This window comes from Nipponia nippon, unplaced genomic scaffold (assembly GCF_047370975.1).
Source record: "Nipponia nippon isolate SJK-2023a ecotype South Korea unplaced genomic scaffold, ASM4737097v1 scaffold_4, whole genome shotgun sequence".
NCBI classification, from domain to species: domain Eukaryota; kingdom Metazoa; phylum Chordata; class Aves; order Pelecaniformes; family Threskiornithidae; genus Nipponia; species Nipponia nippon.
Window position 1 is genome coordinate 124281652 of NW_028262358.1, and position 23191 is coordinate 124304842.

General features: G+C 40.1%; 1 protein-coding gene across 2 annotated transcripts in view; it reads left to right on the plus strand.

Annotated features, from left to right (window-relative positions):
- KIF13B (kinesin family member 13B) overlaps positions 1-23191 on the plus strand; it is a 131785-nt gene that overhangs the window by 9072 nt on the left and 99522 nt on the right. For both annotated transcript variants that reach the window (XM_009467372.2, XM_087774768.1), the window contains exon 2: positions 1809-1902. In XM_009467372.2, the coding sequence (XP_009465647.1) occupies positions 1809-1902 (94 nt within the window). The remainder of the gene's footprint in view (positions 1-1808; positions 1903-23191) is intronic.

A 23191-nucleotide genomic window follows, 5' to 3' on the forward strand; every position in this document is an offset into this window, starting at 1 on the left:
CTCTTTTCCTGGGAAGACATATGACCTTCAGGAACTCTTGTATCCTGTCTGTGTGCTTTCTTAAAGGTATTTCACAAACAGAGATTTAATGAACACTAGCAAGACCTTGAGCTCAGTGGGCAGTCATGGGTGCAAACCCTGCCATCAGCATTCTCTCTCAAGAGATGGATTAAAAAAACATGATAGAGACCATACTGCTTATATACAGTGTGCTCATACCTTATGCTGTGCATAAGGAAGGTAGCGTATAAAAACTTTCTTCAGTAGCTGAGGAAAAGCAGGTCGCTGCAATACAGAATGTCAATCCCTGACCAGCCAGACCCAGATAAAAGTGGCTTGTCGGATATGGGATATATGAAGACTATAATTACATCTAAGCAAGCATGGATTGCATATTAATGGTAGGTAAATTGGCTTTCGGGGTGTGGAGAGAAATTAAAATAAGCACTAGCTTCTGAAACTTGTCTGTCTCTTCCTTCTACAAAAGCACAGTTTAATAACAGAGGAGTCGTTTTGTTCAGGATTGCAGTTTCATGTGACTGCCTGCTATGGCCAGTAATCTTGAGCTTTGGCTTTCTTTGTTGTGTTTCAAGAAGCAAAAGGCTGTAACGTTTCTTTCAAAAAAATGTCTATGAAAGAAACTTCCTCTTATTAGGTTACTTAACAGCAGCAAGAAGTGTGCAAGGTGCCGTACAATAATTAAGATCTGCGGTCTTTGCCTGAGAGATTTGCAGTCTGAGTTTAGAAGGTGCTGTAAGGTGAAAGAGCAAGTACAGGTGACAAAGAAGGAAAGAGCAGAGATGAAGGAGGATGAGGATTATAATTAACATGATTAGACATGAGCATATTTCGGTGATTCAGCTGAGGTGTTGAACCTCGTTATTCAGCGTAGCCCCTCGTCATCACGGTGTGCGAGGGCGTTGCAGAGTGCCTGCTGGGTGTGATTAGCGTCTCGTGTTTATCGGTATCGGCACTCGGGTGCACTTGCCAGGTTCAGCATCAGAGTGTAAGAACACAGGACTGGACTTGTTTATGTCCAGGCCTCTATGTCTGTAGGCAGTGACTTTGATTGCAAGTGGCTGTGTGCTTTTTTTATATCTAACTCCATTTGTCACTGGGTGGATACCTTGGACGGTTGTCAGTGTTATCTGAAGCTTTTATTTTGTTTTCCCCGCCTCTACGGCTGAGAAGTCTCATACATTCCAAATATTCTTATTACTCATAGTATATATCCCATTGCTTAGCGTCATTTGGAAGAGTCGGGCTTTCCAGCTGACTGGGAGCCAGCTGTGGGGAGGGATAAGCCCTTTTCTACACCCTCGCACCTAAATTATTTTTGATGGGACTTGAATTTCTCCGAGCAGGTGCCCCAGGACTGACAGCTGGCATGGCATGCTGCGGTATCACAACAGTGGCCGGGGAAAATGTGCTGCAGATGGTAGGGGCAGCTTTCCCTTGGAGCATGTGAGGCATTGAGAGAGCAGTAAGAAGAGCTGTCAAAGTGGTACCGTGCCTAATGGTTCTTTCCCCAGAAGAAATTTCATACTGCCTTGTATATGCTGATTGTCCTTCAGTAAAACCCAAGTGCTCTTTCTTGTTTTGAAAAGAGTGCATGCTTTAAAGCTGGACAGGATCCATCCCATCAGAATATCTCTAGGAGTGGAATTTGGCAATAGTCCTGTTTCTATTCTCTAGCTGATGGGTGGCTGTCAGACTGCATGAATAAATTTGGTGTCTGGAGGAAGTAATGGTGTATATAATCCCAGTGCTTTGGGAGCAGCACTTGACACTTTCTCATTTCTTTATAGAGCTTGATCTGCATACAAAATGTGTGGTGGATGTGGATGCAAACAAGGTTATTCTTCATCCTGTAAACACCAACCTTTCAAAAGGAGATGCCAGGTAAGATTTTTGAATTAGGAAGGTCAGGTTTCATAAATTACATATGAGGCTAACAACTGGGAAACGTAGGCCTTGATAGAGGGCTTTCAGTTTTAAAAAAATATGATATATATTCTTTTTGCAATGTAATTGCCATCATTGATAAAATAACGCTGATTTTACCATGCTGGGAAGATGCTTTGAAAACCTGGTGCTTACTGCATTTGCTTCCTGCTCTAAACAATGTGTTAGCAATTAATGGGTCTGTCAACTGTTTCCTTTCTTCTCATATGCTATTATGGAACAGGAGAAATTTAAATCCACAAAATCATTTGAGCGGGGCACAGTTTGCCATTTTGGAATGAAATTAATTTTCACAATTATTTTCTCATCATGGGCTTGTATTCATTGTGTAAGAAGGGGAGTGGGAACATGCTGGAGAGGTGTAGTTCTGGGAGTGTCTTGACAGTGGGGCATTACATGCATCAAAAGTACTTGGAAAGGTGGCTAAGGGTAGGGACCAATTTGTGTCAGAACTGGCATCAATTTGTTAAACTACTGTGAAACTGAAAAGACCTGTAATAATTGATAGGGTTAAGGTTGTGACTACTTAATTTATTACTTGCTTGCAAGGGGAGGAAATGAAAAAATGTATGCATGAAACAAAACAACTGGGGTGCAGGAAAAGGCAAAGCCCGTTACTGGACATCTACAGTCCATCGTGATCTGTTTTCTGGAAAAAAAAAGTGGCCTTAAGGGTGACAGAAATGAGAAAAATTCAGTTAAACACAGCTCTTCTAGAGCTTTGTTTAAATGCAACTTATCATAGCATTTTCATGTAAAGCTGAACTGTGTGTCAGTGGTCAGTAGAAGTATTCTTTACCTGATCTCTGATAATTTAAACTTCTCAAACCCAAGTAGTGGTAAATGGAAAAGCAAGGAGATCATCAGGTGCAATATGCACTGTCTGTTGTCATCAGCTGAAAGACTACAGACAGCGGGACTGGAGCTTTAATAAGTTACTTAAAATCAAACAGGCTGTGTGTGGTGGGGTGTTTTTGTTTGTATCAATATCTGCCTCCTCCAGAAACATGTGTATTGTTTAGCTGCCAAATACCTATCTTGATTTGAGCCTTTAAAGCTGCTAAAAATGGCAGGAAATTGAGATTCTCAGCAGCTTAGTCAGCCAGAGCTGTATTAAGAATGTTATTCATAGTTTCTCTAAAACATGGCAACCAATCAAATGCTGCATAGTTTATACTTCCTAATACATGTTTAAAAAATGTTCATAGTGCAACCATGAGAGAACACATCATGCAAATCGTGCCCCCTGGCAAGGGAGGAATCGGTTGGCAATTGCGTTGACGTCCCAGACAAGATGGTGAGCCTAGTGTGAGAAACCAGCGTGCCAGACCGAAGAATACTTCATTTGCATTTTCACAAATACCCATTGCTAATCTAAGCAGGAAGCACAGTAAATTTATATGGGGTGATTTAATAGAAGAGGGAAAAGTGGAGGCCCATTAACTGCACTAAAGGTTTGCCTGCAAGCAGTGAGACAGCGTATCTCAAAAACATGGCTGGAGTAGTGAGGATTTGGAACAGGGGCCTATCTAGCATGTAATACCCTTGGGAGAGGCTGCCGCTAAATTGTCTTGGCTTCTGCAGCTCCATCAGAGGAATCTTAAATATCAGCTTGAGGAAAAGGTTAGTTTTAGTTATGGTTCTTCTAAGCCTGGGGGTTAATTTATGCCCAGGTTCTGCTTCTGTCTCCAAATCCACTGTCAACAACTTTGAAAGAATTTTAGAAACAGAACTCTGTGCTGTCACGTCCTCACTTGTCATGACTCAGCCGTGCTCTGGCAGGGGGTGACATTTGGAAAAACAACCGATGACTTTTGGAAATACGCATGTTCTCCCACTTCCATCCCCTCTGCTAGAAACCAAGTCTGGGAGATGGGTAGGTGTAAATGAATAGTTTAATGGGTGAATTAGCCTGTGTCACAGTTACGCATATTTGGCCTGTTTCCTCAAGGTGGTCCTCACAGGCCAGAGGTATACATACTATGTCTGTCTATCTGCAAAACTATCTGCCGGTCAGATCAGTTAAATGGCAAATATCTGGCATACTGCTTTCAATTGTCCCTGCGTTAAAGAGGAGAAGCAGGCTTTGGAGCTCCTAAGTGATGCACCCACCTCTCCTTCTGATTTCCCATGGGACCTGGGAATGAATGTGTACAGAAAAAGTCAGAAATGCACACTCTGTATGTATTTCATATTTTGACAGATGGCCAACTTGAGGTGTGTGGGGACCTGACTTTCCCAGACGGAGAATTGTGTTGATGTAATTGCCACTGAAACATTTTCAAGTCTTCAGAAAAAGAGCGTCTCTAGCTGTTTCAAATTTTGCATTAAAAATTAAGGAATGTTTTGAAAATCCAGCTGATAACTGATTGACCTCACTTTCTCCTGCATCTACAAACTGAATGTATTACTTACACATTTCTCTAGAGGCTTGAGGCTTAATAAATGCGTGTAAAACACTTGCTCTCAAAAAAGGAAGTCTGTTTTCATATGTCTTCAGAAATCTAGCATCCTCCTGTTAGTTATTCCTTAACCAAGAAACGACCTTTCCTGAGATAGAGGAATGCAGCAGTTATTTTGTTGAGCAATCCTTAATAGTGCTGTGCACGTTTCAGTAATCTGATCATGTACAAAAGATCAATTTTAAAATCTATCGGATGACCTCCAGGCTGGGTAGGCTTTGTTACTAACCTTGGGCTACTGGGGGTCGGGTTCGGTTGAGTGGTCGTTCCTCATATTAAAATGAAAATTATACTGTGTGGAAATGGTCAACCTTTTCTTCAGTTGCCTTCACAAAATTATTTGCTACAGGGACTTGGGTTTTGTCACAAGTTTCCCAAAATGACCTCTTTAAATCAAAATCTCCCCTCTCAAGGATGTGTGAACCTTCAGGGATTCGCTGCAAATGAATAGTATTATTAGCATGACTTGTCGACTTTTTTGTTTGCCTTATGTAGTTGTCCGTTCTCTCTGTTGCAAAGGTCAAGGCTAAAGTTTCTTTATCAGCACGGGATTTACTGTGTGCTGCAAAGATTACTCATAGCATTATTACTGGGTGGCTAGGGCTCGAAAGAGGGTGTGAACTCATTTTGATTGAAGTGAATAGATAAGTCCTAGGCAACAATTGGAATGTTTATAGGAATTAATTTTTTGGAAAACCTCCAAATAGACTCTAATTACTCTAGGTTCCTTTATAGCCTTTTCTTTTCTTTTCCTATCAATTTGTTTGGGCTGTCTTTTTACATTTCCCAAATAAGACCTATTAAAAAGACTTAAAAATTATTATTTTTGACAGGTCAGACAAAGGAGTTTTATTATATGCTGCAGGCATAACTGTAATTGATGTGTAACTGATACAGGCTCAGAAATCAGTTGTGTCTTAGTCTGGCACGGGCCTACGAATGAGCCATATTTGTAAAACAAAGCATTTATTAAATCTGCCCAACAAACCACCTTTGAGCCTTTTTATTAAGAGAACATGCTTAAAAAATTAAAGGAGTGCTGACTTCTGTGTACTTTGTTGCAATTTGTGGTTTATAGATACTTGCCCTCTTGTTTTGCAGAACAGAGAGTTTCCAAAGACTGGCACAAGCTAAGAACTATCCCAAGGAATGAGTGCAGCTAACTGAAGCTGACAAGTGTGTTAAACCAGGCTGGGTTTTTCCTTTTCAGCTATTGTAGTATCTTTATAATTAGTGCTTTGTAATAGATAATTCAATAATTGAGTATCTTTATAAATATTTTTTAGAAGTGGCTTGCTTTTAAGGTATCTATTCCTGGATTTAAACCAGTTTACTTTTGTATATCCGCGTAGGCAACGTTTTTGCTCATAAAGTTGTGATACTTAAACTCAATTTGATTGTTTTCTAAGGAGTTCTGGAAACTGAGAAAGGGCATACTACTATCTTAGACTTAAGGATTTTTGTAGCCTTGCAACATCTGAGCTTGATGATCTCTGATGAGGAACTGGATGAAGCCCAAGTATATTTTACTTATAAAGGAATACTTTTATAAGATTCTTCTACCATTCCAATTCCTATTGTCTTTCTGAGACAAGTGACAGCCCTGAAAAAGGTTGTGGGGAGAAATAATTTTGGACTACTTTCCTTGTAATCAAAACAGGGTCACCTTTCAGAGCTGTAGGTAAATGATGCTTACCTTGTCATGGCTCCTAATAATAATAAACCCAAAGAGAAATTTCTTCCATAATGAATTTAAAGATGTTGAGAGAATAAAACCAATACTGACACAATTCAGTGAAAAAAAAAAAAAAAAAAAAAAAAAATTAAAAAAATCCTACTTATGCAGTAAGTAGGTAATAAATTGCTGATTTCAGATGAATGATGGACTTTAGGCAGCGATTGGGTTGAAATAAACGGCCCAGTTGTGTTAAAACTTTCCATAGTTCATCTTTGGACTGAAGGTTTTTTTCTTCTTATAAAGCTGAATAACCTTTTAATCCTTTTGAAGAAGAAATGAAGATTAGGACGAAGACAGAAAGAACGCTGTCAAAGATTTAGCTATTGAAAAAATGGTACAGGAAAACAATTATTGGAGTCTCAAGGACTAAGCAACATTAGGTCACTCATTTTGAGGGGTTAAGTGTGAAGTGGATGAATGGTAACACACACACTCAACTTCTAAATTTAAAAAAAAATAGAACGATTGGAAGGGCTTACTAATTGTAAAACACTACTGCTGTGGTCCTGGGAATTAAAACGTATCTATTGAGCCAAGCTTTGTGTTCTCCTTTAACATGAAAGCTTACAAAATGCCTAGATACCATATTAAATAATAGGTGAAGCACCCAGAGCTTTTGCCAAGCTCAGAAAGTATATTTAGAACTAAATATGATCTTACCAGATTCTGTTTTCATCTATTCTTTGCTCAGTTACTAAAAACTAGAATACGGCGTTTGTGCCAGCCCACACGAGCTCCCTCGGCCGGCTCTCAAATAGCCAGAAATCCTGTGATGGTGTTGCCCGATGCATGCTGAGAGGCAGGATAAGCTCCTGCTCGGCACAGCCTTAGCAGCTATACAGTATTGGCTCTGCACGGAGCACAGGTGAAGCCGGCTTTCATCTGGCTGTGATGTGCGTGTGACTCTTCAGCGTGACTCGAGAACTTCCCTTAAAGCTGGCTAAAAGCTGAGAATAAGTCAGGACTTACCAGCTCTTGCTGTGTGGAGTATTACAGATCTCGTGCTCTCTTGATAAAAATGGAAAATGCTAATCTTCGTGTAGCTGACTACATGAGAAATGCCTGAATAGCGAGGTGGTAAAACTTGAACATAAATCGATTTCTTTTGCAGAAATTATAAATAGGGAGTGTGTTGGTTGGGGAAAATGTACCTTAACCAGTGAAAAACTTGCATTAACCAATTATAAATAAATAATCTTTGTGATGTGAAGAAGCGTATATATTCCTTGTACAACTCGCTAAAATATGTGATGTATGTGGAGCGGTAGGGAAAAATCCCAGTTAAATGGAAGGTTTAGCAAAAGTTTAAAAATACTCTAATCCTCTTTATCTAGGTTATAGGACCTTACAATTTTTGCACAGTTAATCAGTTCTCCTCGTATCTTCCAGAACAGCATGCAGACAGTCAAGATGCCTAGAGAGGAAATGCTGACGTGATTATATAGGTATTCTTGTATGTGTGTACGAATATGAACTGGAAAAGCTGACTGGTAGGAGTAACCAGGAACACTTTGACTTTTAAAAATAATATATGACAGCAGGAGCATGTAGGGGTGCATACTTCATTTTTTCTACCTTAGGAAAGAACGTGCCTAATCAGAAAATGAGGAAAATGTATGAAGGCAATGCTAGATATGGAATTAGTCTGCAGATCTCCTTGCGCCAAGAAAACAGAGAGAGGCAATTACTGATATATAGTCATGGAAAAATGCACACGCTTTCTTGAAAATACACCAGGATCCTTCCTGACGTTAGGTAAGAACTGCTTGGAGAACTGCCTCATCTTAGGCAGTGTTTTATGTACGTGTCCTCAGCTGTTCAGACATTTTACTTGGACGTATCAGCTGTTGGACATAGCCAGAAATTGAATATTGAGTTTGGTGGAGCATTTGCATGATGTGGTATGGTTGCTATTTGACAGCAGAGCAATTTAAAGGAAGAAATATTATTGTCTTTGAAGATGGGTGAAAACTAATTGCATTGCCTTTGCTTCTCTGTATCTTTCCTGTCATTGTATTAATTCCTGCTGTGTTAAACTGCTTGGGATAGGAACAGTTCAGATTGGGATGCAAGCGTGTGGAAACAACACGAACTGCGTAGTTGGCTGTGTTACCTCCTTACACGAAGGGGGAATGGCTTGCTATGCGGGTAAGGGTTCATACTGGAACACAAAGCTCTAACTGAGAATGAAATTTCTAGGTTAGATGTTAGTTCAGCTTTGTCTTACAGGGAACAAATTTATGCAACCTTTCATAATGCAGAAATGTTCCAGGAAGTTGTGGGGGGAGGGAAAGAGCGTGTTTGTATTCCCGAGACTGATAGCTGACATCCAGAAGAAAGGGAAGCTTGCCTCTCTCAACATCCATACTGGTGTTTTGTGGGCACAAAACAGCTCAGAGGAAATTCATGTTTGCGAAAACAGTGCTATGAGATTTTCCTGTATTGCTGACTTGGCCCCTGCAGCTCTGTTGCATCCCTGTATACAACTCTCACTTCAAGCATGAGCTCGTTCTGTAAAACGATGACTGTTTCTGATGAGCTCCCTCAAGTACGTATTGCTGCTTTTTATTGATCAGGTTACTGAACAGCCTAAATAAGTTAGAAAAGGGGGGAAGAATAAGCCTCACCTAAACCAGAGAGAGTCATTTAAATGGTTGAACGAAATGATGATAAAACCATTGCATTTTCAGTCTATTATCAGAGTTTAGTTTGTAGGAAGTCATATTAAACTTATATTATGGAGCACACTCTGAACATGTGCATTAAAGCTAGACTGCATCCAGCTGCCAGTCATCTATGTTTAATGAAAAATGTCTTCTGATGCAAAAATTATGTGTCTAAATACTTCTGATGACTTGCTGCAGTACCTAGAAATCCTTTTCTTTCATAAAAGTTTGAAGGTGATCTGTTTGTCCTGGCAAGGTCTTAAATCAGAAAGGAGTCGGGACAGACAAGGGATGGAGACCGTGTCTTGGGGACAGCAGGGCTAGCACACACGGCTGTTACTGTGCACCTCCTGAGTCTTTAGTTGCACGAACGAGGGATTATATTGCGAAAGGAGGTGAATATTCGCCGTATAAAGTACTTATCTTGTGCAAAATTGAGAAGTAGGAGTTCTGCCAGGAGCGAAGGGGGTTGCTGCCCTTCAAGTCGTGCTTTTGAGGAAGTGTATTTGCTACAACTCACGTGCTTTGAGTTGAGTAGAAGTGAAAATGCAAGGCAGAAACCTTCCACAAATTCTTGTCACAGACAAGAAAGTTAACAAAACTTTGAGCTGTGCTTGTGTGTGTCAATGTGCTTAAAAAAGACCTGTATCCTATTTTGGTTTTAGGAAAATAAAACAATGAGACTGTGTTAACAATTTTTTTTACAGATAATTCCCCTCCCACCAGTTGAGTGACACCTATTTAATTCTACCTTTTTTTATGGCTAACATAGCCATAGCAAATTAGAATTACCTGTTATTTATAAACTCTGTGTCCATATTGTAAGTGAAAAATACTTTTAACATGAGCCATATCCTCTCGAAATGAGAACTGGGCGGCCACGCCACCACGAGGAATCGTCCTTGGCCACCTTATTTTCCTTAGCTGAACATGAAAGAAGCCTTTTTTGCTCTTGCCGAGTCGGTAATAACCTCCTGTACTTGAGGGAAAGAGTAAAGATAACAGATGAATGAATTTGGTTCACATGCCATGTGATCTCAAGTATAATCTTCAACTTGTGTTTTGTGGATTCCTGACCTCTGGTACTCGCTCTTCGTAAAACCTAATACATTCGTAAAGTACCTGCAACCTGAAGCCTTCACTAAATTAAAGGCTTTTAGTAGACTATGTAATCTAGCAGCAAGTTCTGGAGTACCCTTAACGTTGTTGACCTGCTTGCGGACAGCTTTTGGAGGTTGGTGGTGATAGTTGCTAAGCAGCCTGTTCTTCATGCAGGCTTCTCTGGAGTTGGCAAAGGCTTCTGATTGTGAGTTATCTAAGGAGTAGACATCTGCAAATAGAAAGTAATTTGTAGTCCCTTCCCATTGCACAGCAGTCAGGGGCAGTTCCCGGAGTTTAAAAAAGAAAAAAGAGCCCTCATTGTGGCATATGAACAAGTTAAATATTTGAGGGGAATGTATCTTTTATTTAAATCTCTGTAGCAATTTTGAGATAACTGTCAACGGTTTTGTTTTTAAAGCTAGTCTATATCTGAAGCTTAGAATATCAGGCTGTTTAAGCCTCAAGGAGACTGTGATGTGCTAATTGTTTTCTTGACTTGTTAAATCCCCAAGTTAAAACAGACAGATACATTTGCTTTAAGAAGAGTCGGTTGGAATTTGGCTCAGTGTGAATCTTTTTCTGGACTTCAGTTTCAATGGAATTAGGATTTGACCTGGTGTTTTCCAGTTTAGCCCAATGGCTTTTTTGACTTTGCTGCAGTGTAGGTTTCTCTCTTATGAAAATAATTTGAAAGGGCATAACATTTGATTTGATTGTAGTAATTCTTTGAAATGGTAGAAAACAAGTCAAAACTCTGTTTGAATGTATGAAAATAAGGAAATGACACTAACAAATCACCCTGTGCTATTCTGAGAGCGTGAACCGAACGAAACACTGGATAGGTAATGAAAGCTGAGCTTTAAGTTTGAAATATTTGTTTCCTATGTTGATCTGATATGTTAACGGAAGACTTAAAGGCTTTAAAGTATTTTTCCTGTTAACAAATCAAATCAAAAAAGATAGGGGACTGACCTGGTGGCCGTAAACTGTGGGGACAAGTGAACAAGGACAGGGGAGCAAGCTTGATCTACCTTCGGTATTCTGAGTAAATGTTACAGCTATGAGCGCTTCTGTGAAATTATTCCATCTTAATTTTCAGCTCTTAAATAATAATGCTTCATGAGGTGAGACTATAAAATGGATTTAGTGGTCAGAGTGATGTTGAATAATAGTCCTGCAGGCTGAAGGATTATTTCAGTGGCTGGAGCCACTGGATTCTGTGGAAGGTGAGAGATGCAGTTCAGGACAGCTTTTAAAACCACAGCATTGGAAGGTATTGGAGTGTCAGCAAATACCTAGCACCTTCAGTGAGATTTCATGCATGTCAAGTAAATTCATATTCATTTTAAAAACAGAACTTCAAATTATATATATATGTAACATTTATATATGTAAAAATACACATATAAAACGAGTCTGTTAAACTTCTTAACTGCCTTAAACTGTCTTTATGCCTACCAATTTTGTTTTGAGGGTACTTGAGATTAAGCTACCAAAATCTTGATCTCAGATTAATATGAGATCAGAAAAAGATGCAAGAGAGGATGTTTCTTGCCATCCGACGTGGTTGATTAGTAATAGCCAGAATAACTTTATTTGTGTTGAACAACTCCAATGCTCTTTGCCTCGCTCATTTTAGATTGTGTCGATGTATCCCTCAAGCTAATTTGAAGTAAGATAATCTGAATGTTCAAAGTTGAGAATCCATGGCAGGACATGCTTTGATGCTCTCCTGAGAAGGTGGTTAAATGCTTCATGATATTATCAGTGGTTGTAACACATGTACTTTTATGGTCAACTAGATGACAGTAGATAATATCACATACAGCCTGCTGAATTCCTTAGGTTTTGGAAAATGGAATGTAAAAACTGTCAGGGTTTGTTTCCTAAATTATTTATGGGCTTATTATGAAAGGTGAAGAAAAGGAGAAACCTTGTCCCTCTTAGTGTCTTCTGTTCATTGTCCTGAGGAACTTTGAACAAGTTTTAGGAGTTATTTGTGTGCATCAACTTGAGGTAACTTGTCCTTTTTTTGTTGTGGTGGTAATTTTAGAATTAGAAGTTCAAAAGATGACACTGTTACACTTGATGCTCCATTACATTTAAGGGGGTTAGCCTGATTCTGCCACCGTCTTACAGCTCTGTAAAGTCAGAAATAACACTACTGAATGCAGGGGAAATTGTTTCTGTGTGTCTTTGTTTGCAGGCTCTTGCAGTGAGAAGGGAAAACTGCAATGGCTGTAGCAGCTCAAGATTTGCTTTAATATTTGATATTCTTTTACCTCTTTTAATTTAATTTAATTTTAAAGAGATAAAAGGACTGTTTTCCTCCTGTGCAGAGAAATCAACAACCAACATCTCGTAGGTATTTTTGTTGTTTGTTTTCCATGAGCTAGGTCTGCAGGAATGCAGCATCTGCCACTCTCGCATGGGCAGCACCCTTCCCTCTGGGTCTGAATGTCTGTCCTTCCTGGAAAGAAGCTGTGGAGGTATGGCTGTTCATGGCCTGCTCCTAAAGGGCACACTAAATTTTTTGTTGTTGCAGTTTTAGAGGTACTAAACTATTCTCCTCTCTTCTAATTTACATTAAAATAACTTGTGTCTTTATCCATTCTTTTGGTATGGAGCAGGGCAAAGTCTGATCATATAAACTTTGGCTTCCTGTGCACTTCTGTGGTGTGAGTGTTGCATTCAGTGCTCCGGGAGTATGTGAAATAAAATAACATTTTTAAATATAAAATAACATTTTTAAATAACATTTTTAAATAACATGCTTTAAAGTTCATGGTAGCCTTGATAAGCATATACCATGTCTTATGGGGAGCAGCTGAGGGAGCTGGGGGTGCTCAGCCTGGAGAAGAGGAGGCTGAGGGGAGCCCTCATCACTCTCTGCAACTGCCTGAAAGGAGGCTGGAGCCGGGGGGGGTCAGTCTCTTCTCCCCAGGAACAAGCGATGGGACGAGAGGGAACGGCCTCAAGCTGCGCCAGGGCAGGGTTAGGTTGGGTATTAGGGAAAACTCCTTCCCCCAAAGGGCTGTCAGGCCCTGGCCCAGGCTGCCCAGGGCAGTGGTGGAGTCCCCATCCCTGGGGGTATTTAAAAGCCGGGTAGACATGGTGCTGAGGGACATGGTTTAGTGGTGGCCTTGGCAGTGCTGGGTTAACGGTTGGACTCGATGATCTTAAAGGTCTTTTCCAACCTAAACGATTCTATGGTTCTATTCTATGACCATCTTACAAAAATGCAAAGCCTGTCTGATCACTGCTCCTTTGAGGAGAGAAGCAATCAGGATAAGCAGTGATTTTTTTGCTAAATGAGTGTAAAGGAAAAGCGCTGGACTTTAAAGATGTCTGGGGAGAGGAAGGATGGACTTGGGGTAAGAGGAGGGGCTGCATTAGGGGATTTAGGTTTTGCCTCAGCTCTACCATACGCTTATCGGACTGTAGGACAGTCACTTCAGATTCTTTTCTGCCATTTCTAGCCTGTAAAATAAATCTAGCATTTTTTTTCCATTTTTTTGGTGGATACCTAGTGCAAGAAGGGTTTTATTGTTTGGGGAGGGTGGTTTTTTTATTGTTTGGGGAGGGTGGTTTTTTTATTGTTTGGGGAGGGTGGTTTTCAGTTTGGGGTTTTTTTTGTTGCTGTTTTCTTAGGGTTTTTTTTGTTTGGTGTTTCTTTTTGGTTTTTTGGGGGTTTTTGTTTTTGTTTTTTTTAAGCAGGAAGCTTCCTGTACTGGTGTGTAATTAATTAGGTCACATAGCTCAGTGGGACCAGAACTCAGGGCCTCTATATTGTTGTAGTGACGTAAAGAAACCCTACATCTTAATGTGTATTAGGCTGAGGTTCTTAGGCTAGTCTACCTATTTTCATTTTTAGCCTTTGGGAAAGCACAATACCATTTTCTTCCTTTCTCCTCAGGGTTTGTAGACTTCTGCCAGCATTTTGTTTGTTCTTTAGCAGTTGTAGCTCTACTGCGCTGATCAGATAAATGCAATGAAGAAACAGGATATCCACCCAGCTTTTATCTGAATAGCCCTTCAGTGATGAGCACTTCCAGTTCTCTGAATTTTTTTAAGCATTATTTGCATATGTTTATGATCCGAATTTTATTTATACTTGGTAACAAATGTAATTACTTACAAAAATGTTACCGAATATGAATAACTCTGATCAAAAGTGACGTTATCGGTTGTTTTATTCTTCTGTCCAGTCTCTTCCTGATATGAAGGCTCTTCCCTCTACTCTTCTGAGCTCTGTGACTGGTATTTGTCACCAGCCAGCCTTCATCTGATAGCCCACGTAGTTCTGCTTTCTTCCTGAAAACGCAGCTAGAGATGATGACTTCTCAGAGTTTGCAGCCATGGTACCATGGGAAGGGAGGATTACAATGTGCCGAGCAGAAAAATAATCACTTCAGAGGTATGAAGGAAAAAAAAATAGACAAAGAAAAAGCATATGCAAATTTTGTGGCAGAGAAGAGAGAAATAGGGATGGTTCTGGGAGGAAGCAATTATCTGGTTGCTTTACTCATCTGCTGAAACCACATATGTACTAGCTGAGACTTACAAGCATCTCTACCGCCCACAAAAGCTATCTTCCTTAGTACCTACACTGCCCACAACAGCAAATAAGTTATGCAATAACTTCATGCTAAAACTTTACATCCTTGCTTCACTCCAGCCTGTGCAACTGCTCTCTGCAGAGGTTTCACACATAGTTATTATCTCTTCCTGTCACCACTAAAATATCTTTCCTTGCTGCTGCTAAGAGTTTAATCGAATTGCAGGAAGAGCACTGGCAAGTCCTTTACAGCATACCCCATACAAGAATTATGCCAGATTAGTAGAACCATGACAGGTTCACGCGGTAACACGGGAGTACGAGCGATACTGAGTAAGCACGCTTCTGCATGCTGAATAATTACTGCAGCACTTTGATGTAGGTTTGGAAGCAGGCGTAGGATAGCCCTTCATGACCCGATCTCTGGTGACAATAAGCAGTCTTGTGGTTGTGTAGCGAGGCGTTTTACTTGTGAAGGTGACACAAGGTGGAACCGATAGAGCTCACTAATATCATGTGATGTATATCCTGGTACAGCTTCCTGTGAAACGGTGTTAGCCTTTTGAACTAGAATATTGTATGCTTTGTAATCAAACGTTTCCTCATACCTTTATTTTCCTTGTCTGTGCCTCTAGTCCCTGTTCAGGTTTCTTAGGTGATACTTTACCAGGTAAGGCCATGCCAGCAACCCCCTTCCAGAGGACGTTGCTGAGCTTCTGAGCGCTGTGCGCAGGCGGTTTTGCTGAGCGGGGAGGTCAGCTGTCTGCCTCCAGGTCAGAGATTGGAGAGGCAATGGGGTCCCAGAATATTTTAGAATTGCTGTTGTAGTGGCAGCAGCCTTACTCATGGCAGTCTTAAACATAATAATGTCCGTGTAGGGTCACAGACTGGTTGAGGCTGGAAAGGACCTCTGGAGGTCATCTTGTCCAACCCTCCTGCTCAAGCAGGGTCTCCTAGCGCTGGTTGCCCAGGACTATGTCCAGATCTTTTTTTTAATATCTCCAAGGATAATTCATGTAGCTCTGTACATGAATAAAATCATAAGTTGTTTGTATACTGTTGAAGAGTGACCTTATTCAGAGTGGTAGAATGTGGAAAACACCTACCTTACTGAGATGTAGTAACTAAGCTGACAGTACTCAATATAAACACAGGCTGTCACTGTGTAATTGTGTCCATAATTAATATGTCTGAAAGTGAGAGAGGTTTATTTTCAAGGCAGTAGTGATGTCAGCAGTTAATTGTAACTTAATTTGTGAGAGGTTATTGGCAAGATACAAGTCTTTACCTTTTGGTAAATTATATTTAGCAGAACATCCATCCAGAAACTAAAAATATTAATCACAATTATTGAGTGTTCATCTTGAATAATTCTTTTCTAAATGAAAACTTAGTTGATACCTCACGCTGGTGTAGGACCCAAGGAAATTCCAACTCAAGCTGAATGCTTTTGCCTCAGTGCTGAGCGTTTCTTGTGTTTCAGCTGTTGGCTGCTTTGGCTTCTGTATAAACAAGCTTTGAAGGACGTCAAAGGTTTCAGCCTTCCTAAGCATTGGAGATAGGACGTTGATCGTTTGATGTTTTAATCATGTATCGTATGACCAATGCCTTCTGTGGCAACGATCCATGGAAGCATCACGAAACCTGCTGGTTTTTAAATAGAGTTTGGGGCAAGACTGAGTATTCTGGATATCATGTGAGGTAACCCTGATGTTCAGAAGAGGTTGAGATTTGATATGGGGAGTAGGTGGAGCTGTGTGGTTTTTTTTCTCCTTCATCAGTAAGTGTGGATGTACCTTCAATTTCTGGAGGGCAAAAATCAAGTTTCCTGTTTCTTCACTGTATCAGTTCTTGAATTCAGTTCCCTGTCCCACTGCTAAACCTAAATCATCTTCTGTAGCACTCGGTGAAAATAGCATGTGGTCTATTCTAATAAAAATCATGAGCTGGGAAATGGTTAGCCCAGGTATCGTAAATTCTGCTCACGAGCTTCCTTGAAATGTTTGCATTTGTAACGACGATGTCGCCAGTGGTTCTGTCTGGGTTGGGCATTAATGGCAGGCATCCAACTTTACCTTTCATACAGGTATCTCATCTGCAAACCCATACTGCCCTGCTGTGTTCTCACTCGTGATTTTGCCCTTGCCAGTGTGTGTCTGGGGTAATTCCCGTGATCCTTTGTCCTCAATAATCAAGGAATTTTTTTTTTTCCTTCACTCATTTGTCAGTTGGGGAAGATTGTGCCTGGCTTTTGGGGTAATTCTGGGAGGATCTTCAGCACATTAGTGATTACAACCTTTAGCAAAATTTGCCAGGCACGCTCCAGGTTACCATGGATTTTGAAATACTTAACATGTTTCTTTGCATTTTGAACATTAACTGCTACCTGGATCCTTGAACCTTGACAATGGCAGATGTTGGTAAAGTGGTTTTTAAGTGATACAGTCACTCAGCTGGATGCTGAATAGGTAACAAATGCATCAGCCCACGTGGCAGATTGAAACAGCTTCCTTTGTATGAACAGCCAATCCAGAGATGATTTATACAGGATTTTACACTTTCTAATGTATACTGGTATTTGCTGGACTAACTGCATCCTAAAAAAAGGCAGTCTGCCGCATAGCAGTTGCCTCTCATAGTATCCAGAGACACAAATACTTAAGTCTTTATGCTGAGTATTGGATGGATGCTTGCAAAGTGAAGTTCATACCTCCAAAAGCTTGTAGTATAAAAAAAGCTATAAAGAAAAGTGTTGGGAAGGAGAAGCTATAATTTGAACATATGCAGTTAGACACCGCAGGTTAGGTAGAAAGAAGATGAGCGTTTAGGAGCTCCTGGGTTCTGTTCATGCCTGTGCCTTATACTTGCTGCACATTTTGGCAGATACATTTCTGAAGACTTCATTGGCGCTAACAAGTTTTAAAACTGTTGCCAAGTTGCGTAGAAGTCATTAATCCGTGTTTATTGTCAGGGTTAATGCTTAGAAAGAGCTTGATTCTTTAGGGAAAAGTATTGAAGAAATCCGTCCTTGCAGAAAAACGAAGTTAATTTTTATCACAAAAGAAACTAACTTGACAGCTTCGTCTGCCCTGGCATCTCTAGGCCAACTAGAAACTAATTACAACGTAATTGTGGTTTTCTCCTGCTGTTGTCCCCATCTGTATACAGTGGTTTATAAAATGTTATAAAAATGAATGAAATGGCCATAACTTAAATATTTTTGCTGTTTTGCAAATGATTGGAATTATAGTTGAAGTTTTTGAGCAAGTTTTTAATCTGTGCATTTGCACAGGACTATAGTGAAATATAATGAGTTTATATTCAGGCTTGGAAAATCTATTTATGTGAACTCAAAAAGGATGAAAAATCTTACACTGAAACATTTACTAAAGGGATTTTTAATTGTGATTTGACGAATGCCGTTTGAAGACCTTTTAAAACCTATTTTAAAATTCAGATTCTTTTAGGATACAGTAACAAAGGCAGTATGTAAAATGAGTAATGATGAGAGTAGTACAGTATAAGATCTTTGTTCTTCCTTAAAAGGAGATCTCTGGTTTATTACTTGAATTCCAAGTCGCTGCAGCGTATTCTTATGTGAGTCTCCTGCCATTGACGCTTTGTAGGGAATCTTTTTCATTGCTAAACCAACTGAATATACTCAAATTGTGGCTTCTCCTGTAAGTTCCTCTGTAGCCTTTTTTCTATTACTTAATGCTAGACATTGTCAGAAAACATCATACCAACAGTGCATCTGAATTTTGGGGGAGGGGCGATTTCGTCCCTGTCTCAAACCCTCCTGTGTAAGGTATTTGAGTGGCAGATGGGAAGGGACCCCAAAATGGCCTTGAAAACTCACTTTAGAGTGACCTTGTACTGTTGCCATGGTGTTGCCTTTGACCAGGAAGAGCGTGGTGACCGAGACAAGCTCTCAACACAAAACAACCTTGTCAAAATAGACAATTATCTGTTGCTTCATGTTCTGGAGAGAGAGCGAGCCTGCAGTTATCACAAAGGATAAAGAAGAATCCATTGTGAGTGTTTTCTATACTTGCAATCCGGAGGCTTGCTCGGGAGGTGCCTCTCTTTCTCTTCCCGGTCTTCTTCTTTCCCTTTCATCCAGGTGACATGATGTGCAAACATGGGAAAGCAAACTGTTGGCTTGATCAGAGTGGAATATATATTTCTTTGCATTGGGTCTGTGCATAAATCCAAGTTAGCTGGACTTGCAAAGACGTGGGAATTGGCAGACAGGGCACCAGCTGGTGTTAATTTTTTTGATACCACTTGTATTTTTCATGACTGATTTCATACTGGCAGAATTTATTTTTGTTGGGCCTAAGACAGCGGTGTATTTGTACGATGATGTAGAGTAGGCGCACTGCAGGTGCTGATAACGAACGACTTCCAAATTTTGAAGTATGTTGGGGAGCAGAGTTCTCATTCCTGCTGAAACAACGTTCTTGTCTGGTAGATCGGTTTGCTGCAAAGGAGGCTGAATTAGATGAATGGCTAATTTTATGGGTTACGGTCAGTTGTTGAATGCCGTAGGGCAGTTGTAACACCAAGCTGGTGTGTGAGGCTGTGTTTGGGAGGCTTGTACAGTGACCAAACTTTAACGTAAGCAGACGGTCTTCCAAATGTTTCATAATGATGCTGGGCAGGATGTCTGTTGAAGGTTTGTGGGGTTTTTTTTTGGTTTTTGTTTTTGGTTTTTTTTGTCCCATGTTGAGTCAGAGTAGCACTTTTCCACCCATGAACTGCTGAATGCAGGGTACTTATAAATAAGTTCCAGAAGGCCAACCCCAACCTTGAGCACCTCCTAGGAAGCATCAGAAAACAGCATCTTGGGTGAATCTCCCTTTTTGGAGGGCACGGTTTCTCTGACCTGATGAACCTGCCGTATGTGACCACAGATGCTATTAATGTTTTAGTAATTTTGAAGTATCACACAGCTACGAGTTACTTCACCAATAGCTTGGAGTATTTCATGGAATCAGTGGAGAGAAGTGAGTACGTGACAGTTTTGTCTGCTGGCTGACATTTCTCCCTGAAGCTATAAAATAGCTGCAAGTCTTGAAGTTTTATTTTTACCCCCCTGGAAGGTTTATCTTGCCATTTAACAGTTGAAACAATGCAGCCGTGGAGAACTTCAAAGTGACTTTGCTTCCACAGCAGTGGGATCCAGGCAGAGAAGGTTCCTTCCTGTAAACACTCACTTTTCATGGCTCAAATTCTTTGTTTTTAAAAGCATCCTTATTAAGAATCCCCTCTTCATGCTGTATCCAGGAGTTTGACAGTGTGTATGATCCTCTTGGGTTATGCTGTGGAGAAACCGAACTAATCTTTCCACGTGCTTAGAAAGTTGGATAGGCTGGATTGAATTGTTTTTACGTTGATTTTTTTAATGTCTTTATGTTTTATAACTTCTTATTCCTGGTAATTGAATGTAGGCCTTGTACATAGAACCAACAGTGTATATAATATGTTTATCTCATGAATCACGGCTTCAGAATAGCTTGTTCTGTTTTATCAAGTTTTTAATTAGCAGTGGTTGAGGATCTGATGCAGATAGAAATCTTATTTTTGATCATCTAAGACTGTTTACCGCGGCGAAAGATTTACTGCGGATAACTACTGTGGTGTCAGCAACAAAGTGCTGCTGGTTTAACATTGCTCACTTAAACCGTGACTCCTGCAAGCTGAAAGGTAAATAGGGGGCAATTGAGTTGTTTGAAACGACAAGGGTATTTTCTAGCAGTCTAAGTGATGTTGATTAATTATATTCTCTGTTCTACCTTATCCCACTTGTTTACTGATATTGTCTGCTAATCTGCTGGCACTCGAGATGTGTTTTGATACCGTGGAGGTTTTGGCTGAGGATGATTGCTGCTCTCATTCGGGGTTCCCCATTTAAGTGGAGTGTTCGTGTTGCAGTTTCCTTGATGGAAATGTGAAGTGCAGGTTGATAGACTAATGCTTTCTATTTAGCTAAAACCGTAACACTAGAAAGAATTTTGATTTCTGTGCTTTGGTATTTGAAAATGAGGGGTTTTGGGTTTCTTTTGCAGTAGGCATTCTGTAAAAGCAAGACCATTTTCTGTGCTGTAGCCTTGCATACTTGCTCTTTGCTAAGGCATTTTTCATTCTGGGATTTTATTAGAATCATTCAGGAAAGCGTTTGTTCCCATGACATAAAACAGGTAGTCTTTGTCACATAGTTTTAGGTCAGTAGTATGAAATGGCTTTAGATGCTTATTCTTTGTTTCTTAATTCTTTTGATTTGCCTGTTGATGTGAAGAGCTCATGGAAAGGTTTGGAAGTGGAAGACACCTTAGCATACAACTGAGTATAAAATGTGATATTTTGTGCATAAGATGCATGCCATCAGCAGGTATTTGTCTCATTACTTAAATTACTTTGTTTTGCTCAAATATGTCTTCAAACCATAGGCTTTAGAGACTGAAGGATCATAAATCTTGAAGTACTTCATGTGCTGGAGCTACCACATGACTTCGTGCATGACAGAAAGTGCCATCATCATCTTGGAAACTTGCAGCGTAAGAAGGGAAGGGTATCACAAAGGCTGAGTGTAGGAAAGCCTAAAACTGGAGAAATACGAATTAGGAATTTATGCATGCTATTTTTAACAGCACAGGTTATGAACTACTGGAGCAAACTACGACAGGTAGCGGTGGGCTCTTGTTTGCAAGGATCTGGCTGTTTTTCAGAAGTAGCTATGATGGCCAAAGGCAAGTTGATGGGTGTAATTGTGTAGCTGGTGTTACAGGGTCAGGTTAACTGTCTAACGGTTCTTTCCAGCTTTCATATCTCTGAATATATAGAGGAGATGATGGTGAGACTTAGAAGTATGGTGCATGGCTGTGGTACAGATATAAATGTTAATGATGCATTGAATTTATTCAGTTTTAATAGACTCTAAGTTTGCAATTGCATTTAAGTCAAGTTTTACGTGGGCTGTGTGACAGTGTCTGATAACCTCCCTGAAGTCTCTGTTTGTCTACATTCAATTCAAAAAGCTGGGTGCGTTGGCACGAGCAGCTCCGTAAACAAACCTGGGTTAATTTGGTGGCTGAAAGGAAGGCTTCAGCTGGGAAAGGGCAGGGCAATACATTGCTGTGGGGTCTTAAGAAATACAGCCTCCCTCCTCTTGCCTTCTTTCTAAAGCCCTTAGATGCTGGACAAAATGACTTGTGTTGTGAAACCCTCTTCCTTAGGCTGGCAGGACGGGCAATGAAATATGTAGCGGGGAGGGGGGATAAAGAAGGCTCTGAGCTCTGCCTCTGCTGCCAACACATACAGCCTTGGATAAGTTACCGTTCCCCTTTATCAAATCCATACAGTGGGAACAACGCAAGAGGCTTCAAGAGACTCTCAGTGCTTCTCTGTTATTTAAAAAGAAAGAGAATAAAAGGTTCGCATTTAAGTAATCTGTTTTTGAATCATCTGTGTGGATTTTGTTGATAGCACAGGTAGCTGAGTTAATGCCGTTGAACCAGGTGACAAATGCACTCATAAACCCGAACATTCCCTAACCTGAGGTTTATAAAATTTTAATGTAGATTTTTTTAAAATCGTATCTATATGCTGTGATAGTTCAATAGGATGCATTTAAGAACGTAAAGCGTTATACAACAAGCAAGTAAGCTCACTGGGCTTGAGAAACTGCCTGCTTCATTGTGTATTGCAAATGGATAAACACGGTCTCTAGGCTCATTAGTGAAACTAAGCAGGGTTATTTTTAATGAAGGTTTTCTTCGCATCGAGTACAGGAATGTCTAGATGTGTACTTGTCCATGGTTTTCTTTCTAATGAACCTTTGCTATGAAAGGTTGTATGTTATTTGAAAGGTTTTAGTATTGAATCTTTCTTTTAAGTCATTGGAAAAAAATACATTTAGCAGTTGAACTTAAAAAATGTTCCACTGGAGAAGAATAAATAGCTTGGGGAGGATACTAAGAGATCTGATTTTTTGCTGCTAATTTCTATTGGGTTTGCTCAGTGATTTTTAGGTAGGCAAAGCCAATTGCCTGATTTTTGAAAGGAACATTGGACTTGACACACGCTAGGACCTTTGAAAGTCTTGCAAAAGAGCTTGAGAGTTTTAAACTCTCTCTTATGGTATCAGAACCCTACTTGAAACTGTATGGCGGCTAAAAAAAATCGTATTAGGTATTCCTCAAGTTTATAATGCGTATTTATTACAAAGAAGCTGTGGGGAATGCAGCACTGGCAGCCTTTCAAGCAATCTCTTACAATACAGCTTTATGCCTGTAACATATTTTCTCTTCCTTTCTTTTTGCAAGTCATGTTTTAACCAGATTTTGTTCCCTTTCAACTCTGAAAAGGCAAATGTAATGTTTGAAATGCTGTGTTGTACTTGGAGAGGCTAGATTTTCCTCTCATTCTGTAGAACAATAAATGGAAACTTGCATGTTTGGAATTGCACAACCCAACTCTTCCTCTGGGAGCATTCAGTCGTTAAATTGCTGATGAGAAAATCAAAGTTCAAGGGGAAAAAATAGAGGTGTAAGGAGGGAGGTATAAACAAGGGAGGGTCTCTTCAGGTACTTGGTTTTAACATACGGCCAAACACAAGCTGTGTTTTGAAGCTCTTCTGTGTGGGCCAAGTGTCTGTCTGAATTCTTTCCAGCTCAGACCCTTGGAGAGTTTCCGAAGC